At 30.9% G+C, this 12,738-nt stretch overlaps 1 protein-coding gene across 3 annotated transcripts in view; it reads left to right on the forward strand.

Moving 5' to 3' along the window:
• The window catches only part of LOC133847768 (ras-related protein Ral-a), a 28,805-nt gene extending 18,863 nt beyond the window's left edge, over positions 1-9,942 (forward strand). The window contains exons 2-6 of one of the 3 annotated variants that reach the window (XM_062282984.1): positions 2,408-2,689; positions 2,765-2,925; positions 4,960-5,134; positions 7,427-7,550; positions 9,585-9,942. In XM_062282984.1, the coding sequence (XP_062138968.1) occupies positions 2,537-2,689; positions 2,765-2,925; positions 4,960-5,134; positions 7,427-7,543 (606 nt within the window). In that variant the 5' untranslated portion in view covers positions 2,408-2,536 and the 3' untranslated portion in view covers positions 7,544-7,550; positions 9,585-9,942. Of the gene's footprint in view, positions 1-2,401; positions 2,690-2,764; positions 2,926-4,959; positions 5,135-7,426; positions 7,551-9,584 lie in introns of all 3 variants that reach the window. The other 2 variants (XM_062282983.1, XM_062282986.1) reach the window with 2 other exon arrangements.
• The last annotated feature ends 2,796 nt before the right edge of the window (positions 9,943-12,738 follow it).

A 12,738-nucleotide genomic window follows, 5' to 3' on the forward strand; every position in this document is an offset into this window, starting at 1 on the left:
AGTTAAGAAACTCTATTCTTCTTCGCCTCAAAATACTTTCAATCTAGTTTTATATTATTCTTGATTTACAATCATTAATTTATAAATGATCTGCATAAATTAAAGAGATTGTAAATCAAGAAGAATATGAAACTAGATTGAAAGTATTTTGTGGAGAATACAAATCGAGTTTCTTAGCTATTTATTATGGAGCAGTAAAAGTTGAAGTTATTTATGATACAAGATTAAAAGTTCTCAAAGTTAAAGTGAGATGCCGATGTTTTTTTGATTAAAAATTTAGGATGTGGTTAATTCACTGGCAAAAATTATTTCAGTAAAAATGAATCTTATAGCTATTGATTCGCACTTTATTTAAAGCTAAGAATGATTTATTATTATATTATTTTTCTGTTGTTAGATAAAAATGAACAAATTCATACGCCAAACCAAAAAATGCGCGAATTTCTATATTTTATTATATAACATTAAATGATTCCTAAAATCAATCTTATCTCTAAATATAGTGCTAAACAAAACCAAAAAAAATAACCTTTTCTTAATTTTAAAATTTTGTCAGTTTGTTTTTTCTCCGCAAAGAATTACCTATATATTAAAATTATAAATTTTCCATTTTAATTAGAAAGTTCTGAAATAGAACTCAAATTGGCAATTATTCTTATTGAGCTGTCAGTTAAGTCACATAATCAAATCAATGTCTAATAAAAGTGACCATGGCAGATGCAAAGTTGTGAATCAACTAATTTTTGATAGTGCTGACAAATTGACGCAGTTGATTGACGTAGTTGATAAGCGAAGATTAACTGAGTGCAATTCTCAGTAAAATAATGAGTTTGCCGATTACATTTTTTAAACAAGCAGTTAAAGAATTATTCGCTGTTTGCAAATGCTTTCTTTTGTTTTAGATTTCGAAATTGTGAAATTTTTGATTAAATTTGAATTTAATGATGCATTGAAAAGAATTCTTGATGACTCAGTTAATCAGGTGCCAAGAAAAAAATACTTTTATTCTGGGATTAAGAGTTCATAAAAATTATAAAGACAAAAACTTAAGTCCAAATTGAATTTTCGCAATCATTTCACAATTTAATATACCAATTATAGGCTTTAGTATATTTGCGTTAATTATTTAACCTTCTTGCTTGTTTATAAGTTTAAGCCTGCTGGAAATGTATGTAACAGACTGAAGAAGGATTTATGGCACATACTATAAAAGTACTAATATATTAATAGTATTTAAGATTATTGAAAAATGCAGAAATTATTTAATAAATACTTTTCTATGGCAAAAACGGATCTTATGTGCTTTAGTGGAGAATATGATATATTTTGTACTTTATGGTATATTTAAAATGTACTATTTAGATATACCAAAAAATTTGGTATATTTTTGTACAAATACAAGCAAAAAGAAGAGTAAACATTATTCAAGAAATACAAATTAGCAGTTAATATATTTTATACTTTATGGTATATTTAAAATGTACTATTCAGATATACCAAAAAATTTGGTATATTTTTGTACAAAAGAAGAGTAAAAATAATTCAGGAAATACAAATTAGCAGTTAGTATATTTTGTACTTTATGGTATATTTAAAGTGTACTATTCAAATATACCAAATATTTGGTATATTTTTGTACAAATATAAACAAAAAGAAGAGTAAACATAATTCAGGAAATACAAATTAGCAGTTAATATATTTTGTACTTTATGGTATATTTAAAATATACTATTCAGATATACCAAATATTTGGTATATTTTTGTACAAAAGAAGAGTAAACATAATTCAGGAAATACAAATTAGCAGTTAATATATTTTGTATTTTATATGGTATATTTAAAATGTACTATTCAAATATACCAAATATTTGGTATATTTTTGTACAAAAGAAGAGTAAACATAATTTAGGAAATACAAATTAGCAGTTAACATTTGTTTTAGTATTTGTTGAAGACAAGTTTTGAATACAACATTTTCCGCTTTTTTTTGTTAGTGGTGCCAATTGTGTGTGTGAGTGTTTGTCATAGGCAAGTGTCACTGTGCTGTGTGTACTTAGTATGGGTCGCATATGGTGTTGCTGGTTATGAAACGAAACGAAACGAGACGAAAGGAAAGGAAAGGAAAGAAACGCACCACGCAACGGGCCAAGTCAATAGCCCGCATTCACAATATGAATATGGGACTGTGAATGAGAATGGGGATCGTGGGGGGAAGGGGCTTTAGCTTTATATGGTTCAATTGTTGAACGGTTGAATGACTTAAGCGAGTCTGGGGAATAATGGCAAACAACAACAACAGCAACAACAATAAAACTTGTCGCCTGCCAATCGAAAATAGCTGCTGCCAAAAAAGTGTTTCAACCCTTTTATTTATTTAACTCATTTTTTCTCTCTTTACAGTTGCAGTTGAACAAGAGAGAGAGAGAGAGCGGAAGAAGAAGTAGAGGAGTGTGTGTGTGTGTGCCCGTGTGTGTGTGTGTGTGTGTAGTCCCCAAATATCCCGCCCGCATCAACGTCCACGTACAACAATCCAAGATGAGCAAGAAACCAACAGCCGGCCCGGCGTTGCACAAGGTCATCATGGTGGGCAGCGGAGGCGTTGGCAAATCGGCCCTCACATTGCAGTTCATGTACGATGAATTCGTGGAGGACTACGAGCCCACCAAGGCCGATAGCTATAGGAAAAAGGTGAGCGAACTTTTGAGATTACAATGCAAAAGAAAAGATTCCATTTCAATTGTTCGTTTTTCTCTCCTCTCTTAGGTTGTGCTCGATGGCGAGGAAGTACAAATAGATATTTTAGACACAGCCGGCCAGGAGGATTATGCCGCCATACGAGATAATTATTTTCGCAGCGGCGAAGGTTTCCTCTGTGTCTTCTCAATCACAGACGACGAAAGCTTCCAGGCCACCCAGGAATTCAGGTGAGTCGAGTCGTCCTCATCCTCATCAACATCATCATCATCATCATGCGTCAAGTGCGTCGAGTATGTCAAGTGGCTGCCAGTCTTCCCTCAAGTGTCGTCGTTGTCGTCTGCTGCTTCTGACACCTGCAGCTTCCCTTTTGGGACCAAAGTGGCCACTTGTTCATCACACACACACTGCACACAACTCACTAATTAGTCGAAACCGCAACGCGGACAACGCCGCAGCGGCTTTAACATAAATTGCGTATCTTGTATGCTAATGAAATCCTCAAAGCCAGACCCCAAACTGAAAACTGTCAACTGAAAAATGAAATAGAGTGGCGATTATAATCCCCAATTTATGTGGCAATCAATTGCATTTTTTATATCTTTCTTTCGATATCCACTTTAAATGTATCTACTAGAGCAGACGCTGTCTAAAAGCTTCGATTTCTTATGACGAATTTATAGAGCACAACTTTTCATGTTTCTTTCGTTTTTATTTATGTTTCAATAGCTGTCTTTACTTATAGAGAATTTATATATATTTAATTTCGTATAACGAATTTATGATGCATTTTTTAAACTATGTTTTTAATTTCTCCAATTTCTTATACCGAATTTTTAGTGCACATTTTGCTTACTATGTTTTATAACTTCAAGATTGCTTCAATTTGTTATAACGATCTTTTTTAAACATGTTTTCTATAGCTTAATGATATAATATGTAATTTATAATCAATTCCTTAAATAATCTTATATTTATTTATATCTTTAAAACATAGTTTAATCTATGAATTTCATGGCTTACTTATCAAGACTTTATAGTGAAGATTTTCTAAACTCTGTTTTTTAAAGCTTCATTGTTTCTATAGCTACTATTTCTTATAATGAATTTATGATGCATCTTTTAATCTATGTTTTCAAAAGCCTCAAAAGCTAAACAGTAATTAATAGTACATCATTTTTATTTATGTTTCAATTGGTGAACCTTTTAACAGATTTTTTTCAAGTAATCTTTAATCGATGATTTTAATTGCTATAGTCGAACTTGTAGAACATTTTTTAATGGATATTTTTAAATAATATGATAATAGTACAGAATTTTACTAAGCACATATAATACATACTATGTATGTATGTAGATCCATAGCAATTTATCAAAGTAGTTCAATGTGTTTCAAAGTACTGATTACTAGCTTATTCAGTATAATTCAGCAACAGCTTAAATGATAATATTTATACGCAATGGGTAACATGACAAATAATATTCTATATAAATACTAATATGATAAACTGGAATATATACAATTCCAGAGTAATTATATGGGTTTAAAAAGAGTTCTAAATAACAAAATATATAAAGAAAAATGTCATCTGTCATCACCTAAATCGTAGTAATTATTACAGCGAAATATGTAAAACTTTCTAGCAATACTTTCTACGTTCTTCTTTTATTTTACTTACTTTAAAGTTCAAGTTTTATCTTTAGTCATTAAATTTGCTATTAAGAACATTGATAATCAGCTAGATATATTTTTGTTAAGCACTTTATGCAAATTGTATTTCAAAATACATACCATATGTTTTATACAAATTCGAGACTATCAGCACTTTTGATATTAAATGTAATTAGGCATTTTTAGCTGTTTGGGTCTAGAGAGCCACCCTCAGACAATTTGAGGGGACTTGACGTGCCCTTTGACCTCATTCCGGGCATGAAATAAGCATAAACAGGAAAGACAAAAGGCACACGTCTAAAGAGGAGGAGATTATTATGATATTATAGGTATTATATGTAGAGTAGGGTATAGACTGCTGTCAATTATAATGTGTTGACTGGGTGTGGTTGCTGTTGCTGTTCTCTCATAATATTGAGTTGTTGACAGGTCGAAAGTGAGTGAAAGTGAGTCATGCCGCAGCCAGTCGAATGTGATAAGCGAAGAATGAGACGCTTATCGCCACACTAGACTTTTAGTATTACTTATGAGCAATTATTTATCCCCTCTTTATTTTCTCTTTCTCTCTCTCTCTCTCTTATCAACATTGTAGAGAACAAATATTGCGGGTGAAGAATGATGAGAGCATACCGTTCCTGCTGGTGGGCAACAAATGCGATCTGAATGACAAGCGCAAGGTGCCGCTCAGCGAGTGCCAGCTGAGGGCGCAGCAATGGTCGGTGCCCTACGTGGAGACCTCGGCCAAGACACGCGAGAACGTGGACAAGGTAAGTGCGCGATGGTTGCGGGGCAATCCAATACTTGCGATAGTTATGCGGTCAGCGAAGCGAAGTGTGCACGACTATCGATGTTACTATCGATCGATCGGTGGTAACTAACCATGCTTCTATCGGTAGATGATAACTATTGATGATACTATCGATATATGGTAGCTATCGATTAATGGCAACTATTAATGGTACTATAGATTATGGTAATTATCGACGTTACTATCGGTTGATGATAACTATTGATGTTACCGTCGATATATGGTATCTATCGATGTTACTATCGGTAGATGATTACTATTAATGTTACTATCGATAATTGGTAGCTACTGTCGATATATGGTATCTATCGATGTTACTATCGATCGATTGTAACTAAAAATGTTACTATCGATACATGGTAGCTATTGATGATGTTATCGATATATGGTAACTATTGATGTTTCTGTCGATATATGGTATTTATCGAAGTTACTATCGATCAATGGTAACGATCGATGTTACTATAGATATATGGTATTTATCGATGTTGCTATCGATGCATGGTAACTATTGATGTTACTGTCGATACATGGTAGCTATCGATTATTTGTAACGATCGATGTTACTATAAATATATGGTAATTATCGATACATGGTAACCATTGATGTTACTATCAATATATGGTACCTATCAATGTTGTTATCGATGTATGAGAACAATCGATGTTACTCTTCGTATATGGTTCCTATCAATGTTACTATTGATCAATGGCAACGATCAATGTTACTTTAGATATGTGGTATTTATCGATACACGGTAACTATCGATAGTTTGTGCTGCTTCACCGAACGAGAGAACACCTTTCTATCCCACCTGTCTCTCTCGCGCCACGCTCTCTTTCTCTCTCTCATTCCCACCGCTGCTCCCTTCCTATCTTGTCTGTTGTTATTTCTCTCCCCACTTTTGAAATGCCACCATGGACATAAAATATTTATTAAACCGAAAACATTTGCAGGCTCTTCATCAATTGGCTAAAGCGAGCAAAAAAGGAAAAAAAATGAAAAAGACAAAAGTGCAAAAGATGCAAATACCAAAGAATATATCAAAATTTATTTGTGATTATTATTAAACGTTCTAATCAATGATTTTTGAGCAGAGAAATCAGAAATCGAAATGCAAAAATTTGTCGCACACTCATTTTTTTCGTCACTTGATTTGATTTCGATTTTAAGTTTTCTTATTTTGTTTTTCCTTCGATTTTTTTCCCATCAAATTTTGTTTCTTGTCAATGTTTCGGTGTGTTTTTGTATTTTGCAATTACCGTGAACACTGATTAAAAGCAGCAAACACAACAACAATAAATACATATAACAAGAAATATCAAATCATTAGATTCGCATAATTTACTTTTTTGTTTTTTTAACTCAATTTACGATTCACACTCAACATTCTTATCAATTGCTATTTTTTGTGTTTGTTTGACTGCCACATTTTTTTTGTTTTGTTACCTGCAATTCACTTGCCAAATAGTTTATAGCCATTGTTGTTTTGGCCCAACAATAAGCACACATCCATCCACACACACACACATCTATCTATCTATCTATATATGAAAGCAATTGTAGTTCGTTTGTGCCATGAACATTTGAGCAAAATGCTTTAATTTCACTTAGAACTAAGCGACAATTGTGAAGTGAATCTTGATGATGGTAACAACAAAAAAAAAAAAAACATTTATATTACAAGAATTCTCCAGTGATTCTTCATTCCCTAAATGATAGTTTTAAAAGTCTTCAGAGTAGTTCAAGTTAAAGACTATCAAAAAATCTACCTTATAGAAAGCACTATATAAATAAATCTACCTTTTAGAAAGCACTTAATAATCGAATGTATCATCGCCATTGTCGTTATCGTTATCGTTTTATCGATGTTGTAATCGTAACGCTGCTTGCAGAACAACAACAACAATAAAGTTGATAATTATAATTTTAAGTATATAGTTTAATTATTCTTCATTTATTTTCTTTGATTTCTAATTGTGTTTTTTGCTAGCGCATTTCACACGCTCTTTTTTCATACACCCAGAAACAACACCAAAAAAAAAAAATAAAAAATACAGCCAGCTCTCTATGTAACAACTCTCTCTCTCTATCTATCTCTCTAACTAACTAACTACTCACCTCTCTATAACTATCGTATAAATAAAATGATTTGCGTTATTTTTACAACTAAATATATATATATACGTATGCGATATATGTATATGTATGTGTATGTACATGTATATTTTATTCCCATCACAATTGCAGGTATTTTTTGATTTGATGCGCGAAATAAGATCACGAAAAACCGAAGATTCGAAAGCCACGAGCGGGCGTGCTAAAGATAGATGCAAGAAGCGGAGACTTAAGTGTACCCTACTTTAGGCATTAGGTGCATAAACAAAACAATTTTACAAGCTACCAACTACTACAACATCAAAGATAATTGAAAAAAAAAAACTACACACTATTTACTTACTTACACCTTATGTGACCCGTATTTAGCTTTGCCCTCTTTCGCTTTTGGCTTTTTGCAACACTAAAATCCACTTAAGTTCTTTTTTTTTTGTAACAATTTCCTCTTTCTTTTCCTTTTCCTTTACTTACACCGATTTCTCTTATATTATTAACTTATTTATTTAGATTTGAGCGCCGCTTGTCTTTGATTTATTATAATGCTTTCCTTTTGTTGATGTTTGCCTTTGATTAGAATTGCAACTTTACAAACATCACAAAATCAAAACAAATAACAACAGTAACAACACAATAACAAACATGAACAACATTTATAGACTAACTTTTTAGCTCTTATACTATAAACAAAATGAGCTCTGCATGTCTACATTATTCAGCTGTAATTTCGTACTTTACTAATCGTCGTCTTTCAATTTCAATGTTTCCTTACAAATTGAAATTCAACTAGGAAAATAATATATTATTTTGACTGTCAAAATTCAATCTAAATTTACAGCAATTGAATATACAAATTTCATCATATTTGTGTTAAAAACAACGCTTTAAAAAAAAAAAAAGTTTAAAAAATTCAGATAATGACATTTCCATGAAAACAATTCAATTTCCAAATATGAATTTTAAACGCTATATTCATCGATAGTAACTTATTGACTTTTCAATGAAAACAATTAAATTTCAAAATATGTATTTTGCAATAATCTATACATATATTCATCGAGTAAAGTAACTTAATGACATTTCAACGAAAACAGTTTAATTTAAAAATATGTATTTTGCAATAATCTATATATTCATCGATAGTAAGTTAATAACACTTCAATGAAAACAATTCAATTTCAAAATATGTATTTATGCAATAATCGATAATAACTTTTGATTATGGCAAAATTAAATTTATGCCAACATCGGTTTATAACTGCAAACAATCGAAAAGTCTCGTTGTCGTTGTTTAAAACTTCGCCAAGCTTTTGCTTTTAAAACTTTAAAACACTAACAAACGTAGAGCACAATTGACAACAGTAGAAATTAGAATTGAATTACACTAGAGTTGCTTAGAAAATACACTTAATTGCAGTTTTAGTGCATAAAGGTATCGAAAAGAATTAATAAATAGTAGTAATATATTTATCGATAGTAATAAAATGTTGATTGATAGTAGTAATGTATTTATCGATAATATTTATATAATTGTCGACAGTAATAAAATATATCGATATAGTCGATAGTATTATGTTTATCGATATGCCCGATAGTATTATATTTATCGGTATGATCGATAGTATTATATTTATCGATAGGTTCGATAGTATTATATTTATCGATAACGTTATATCGCTCGATAGTATTATATTATCGATAGCATTATATCGATCGATAGTAATATTATCATTATCGTTAATATTGTTATATCGACCGATAAGAGTTATATTTTTATCGATAAAATTACATTGCAAAGGCAATATGGACAGCGACCCTTGAGATGAAGGTGAAAGGAATGCCAAGTTTCAACTAAGTGAAATACACCAATGCAAAACTACACACACATAGACACACCCACACATCTGTAGATAAACACTCATACATGAATAAAACAAGTATATTTGATTTAGTTTGAGTATGATCTTGGCACATTTATTAATCAAGTACAAAAACCCTTTTTTTTTTGGCTTTATTTGACATTATTTTGTTTGGTTTTATGATTTAATAACTTTTGGTTTGGCGCTCGTATTTTTGAATTTAATACAAATTTAGTTTTTGCTTTATTTTTAAGACAATTTTTTTGTTTTGTATATTTTTATGGTGTATGAAACTTTTTGCTTTCGGTTTTTAGCCATTTTTCCAAATTCTGTAACTATAGATACAAATTTTAACCCGAAACAAAATGTTTGATTTGAAACGGAGAAGAAAAAAAAAGGAATTTATGATTAATCTATTGTTTATTCTTATTTAGGTATTTTTCGATCTAATCAGGGATATTTCATCACGCAAAAAACAACGTCAGATGGACGTGAAAGAGCCGACAAAGCCTTCTCCTTGCTGCCAATTGTTGTAAACATTCAACAGCGACAACAACAACTGCAACATCTGCAACAATAACAACAAGAGGAAGATGAACAACAAGAACAACAACAACAACAATAATAATAATAAAGCAAACAACTGCAGTTCAACAAGGCCACAGCAGCAGCAGTAAAAAATGGCAAACAACATAACCAACAACAATAATTGAGCGTTATTAATATTTATAAAAACAAAACAGAAAAACGAAAAAAAAAAAAAAAAACAAAAACAAGCAACAACAACAAAAATTTGTATCAAAATTATTTGCAACATTTCAACGATGATTAACATTAAATAAATTATGAATTATATGTAATATACATAAAATCTATATATATATAAAATAAATATATTAACAACAAATGCAACTATTATTTAGGTAATAGCAAACAGCAACAACAACCACAACAACAACCACAGCAAAGCACAGCGCCAGCTTTTAATTCATAATTTATCGATATTTCTTTTCCTACGCTACAAATACAAGCATACACAACAAACACACACATATATAATACATACATGCTAATAAAGTGGAGCCTCGCCAAAGCGAACAGTGCAATCTAAACTAAACTTTATCGAAGCTCCACAGTATTTTGCTTAAGGGATTCAGTTGTTTATTATATCTATATATTTTTTTTTATTATTATGATAATTATTATTTTGTTCGTGTATAAAGTAATAGCAAAATGTTAAACAATAATAAAAAAAAAAAACAAAACAAAAAAGAAAGTAAAGTCTACACACAACACACTGAAAAGCTTTTTATAAATATTATACATACAAATACAAATACAATACATAACATACATAATTATATAGTTTAAAATATGTAATTGTAAAATGCAGCTGCAACAAATCATTAACAAACTTCAATCTTTAATTCATAAATAATATCGAAATAGACTTTTTTTAGAATCAATGAAGAACAAGAAGAAGAAGAACACCTCAATTCTAATGCAATTTTTGTAATTTTCTAAATAACTAAACAACAACAACAACAAAAAAACAAAAAGAAAAATCAATCAATATGAAAAGAACTTGAATAATTTGTAGCTGCTTTCATAAACAATTCTTTTTCAATTATTATTATGATTTTTTTTTTTAAATAACTTTATAAAATCGTATTGAGAAATTATTAAGATTATGCATACACTATTTTTTTTCTTGCAAACTGCATTCTGTATTTTAATGTTTAAGCTATTATTATTATTATGATTATTATTATTATGATTAATATGATAATGTTAAATCTAATTATTGTTAAATATATAAGTTATGCAATTGATTTACCTTGATTTCGAAACTCTGAAGAACTTTGAACTCCGCATTTGACAATATTTCCTTTCCTTTCCTTTACCTTTTCCTATTTATTTATTTTCGTTTTCTTTTCACCCTTTCTTGTGTATGATAAATCGAGAATCGAATGTTGCTATAAATTTATATACATACACTATACTATATATAGCGTATATATATATATATATAAAGAGAGATACATACATCATATATATTGATAAGAGCACAGCAGCCAACAAACACATACACATTTTTAGTGCTCTACTCTCGCACACACACACACACACACTCCTCTTCCCACACACGATGAAGAAAGAATGAAAGGAAAGAAAGAAACACAACACATTACACACACACACACACACACTGTCCCATACTTATATATATATATATGCATACATACATATATCGGAATCTAAATAAGTAACAATTTTTTTAGCAGCAATAGCAAAGCATTTTTTTGATAAACTATTATTATAATGATTATGAGTAAAACTGGATTAAAATTATGTTTAGCTTGGAAATAAACAAAACAACAAAAAAACAAAAAACTATGAGAAATCTTACAACAACGTGTTTTATTTAATACAAGGATTTCATAAGGACTTTTGAGATTGGCATTCAAGTATTTTCAAGAATCCGAGCAAAAAATTCATCAAAATTTTTTAAAAATTGTCACAAATTTCATATTTTCAGCTGTATCTCGGTCAAACGACCGACGATCGGATTGTCCTTTGGCATAATAATAGTTCTAATCAATAAAAACTGAATGTGGTTTCCAAAAGAACGAATGTCCTTACAGGAGCTGAGATAAAACGACTTTTTGATGCACACAAAATTAGCTACAACTCGTGAATGTCCTTTCGTATCCTGGCAAGCAATGTGTCAAATGGTGCGTATTAGTGAAGCCTATCAACTGGCCAAAGGACATGGCATTCGTTTTTATAGTTTTCGAGTTATCCTGGAATTTGCAATTTTGGTCGGTTTTCTTGAAAAAACTGAAAAATTACAAGTATTGGATTCTAAGATGACCCCATATTTTTTTGATGCAGATCGATAGAGGAGATCCTTGAGATCCTAGCAATATGTGTCCTTTGATAATGCGACAGGATATGGCCAAGTTATGATCAATTTTCATTTAGGTTAAATGCTTTGCTGGATGCCCCTAAAAGTTTGCAATGAAAACGCATAAAGCTCAACAGAAATTTCGTTTTTACGCCATAACTCGCCCAAATCTTTAAGGATCTGGAACGGACATACCTTTTTGTAATGAGAGTTACCAGGACTAACGATTTGCATCCAAGGATTTTAAGATTGCTTCCAATAATTCTGCTTGAAAATTTTCAAAGGGTAGGGCATAGGAAAATTGGTAAAAATTGCAAAATTCCGCCGTATCTCGGTCATTTGAAGGACGATCGGGATGTCCTTTGGCACTGACTTAATTCTAATCAATAGAAGCCGATTGGCGCAACTCCAAGGACGAAAATCCTTACAGGAGCCGAAATAAAAGGACTTTTTTGTATAGAAAAAATTAGCTATAACTCGTGAATGTCCTTGCATATCCTGACAAGCTATATGTCAAACGATGAGTATTTATGAGGCCTATTATCCTGCCAAAGGACATTCCAATCGTCCTTGTGGTTCTCGAGATATCCTGCAATTGTCAATTTTCGCATCATTTCTTTGGCCCCCGGATCAAAAAATTACAAGTGTTGGATTCCAAGATGACCCCATATTTTTTTGAT

The sequence above is a fragment of the Drosophila sulfurigaster genome, chromosome X (genome assembly GCF_023558435.1).
Source record: "Drosophila sulfurigaster albostrigata strain 15112-1811.04 chromosome X, ASM2355843v2, whole genome shotgun sequence".
NCBI lineage: Eukaryota > Metazoa > Arthropoda > Insecta > Diptera > Drosophilidae > Drosophila > Drosophila sulfurigaster.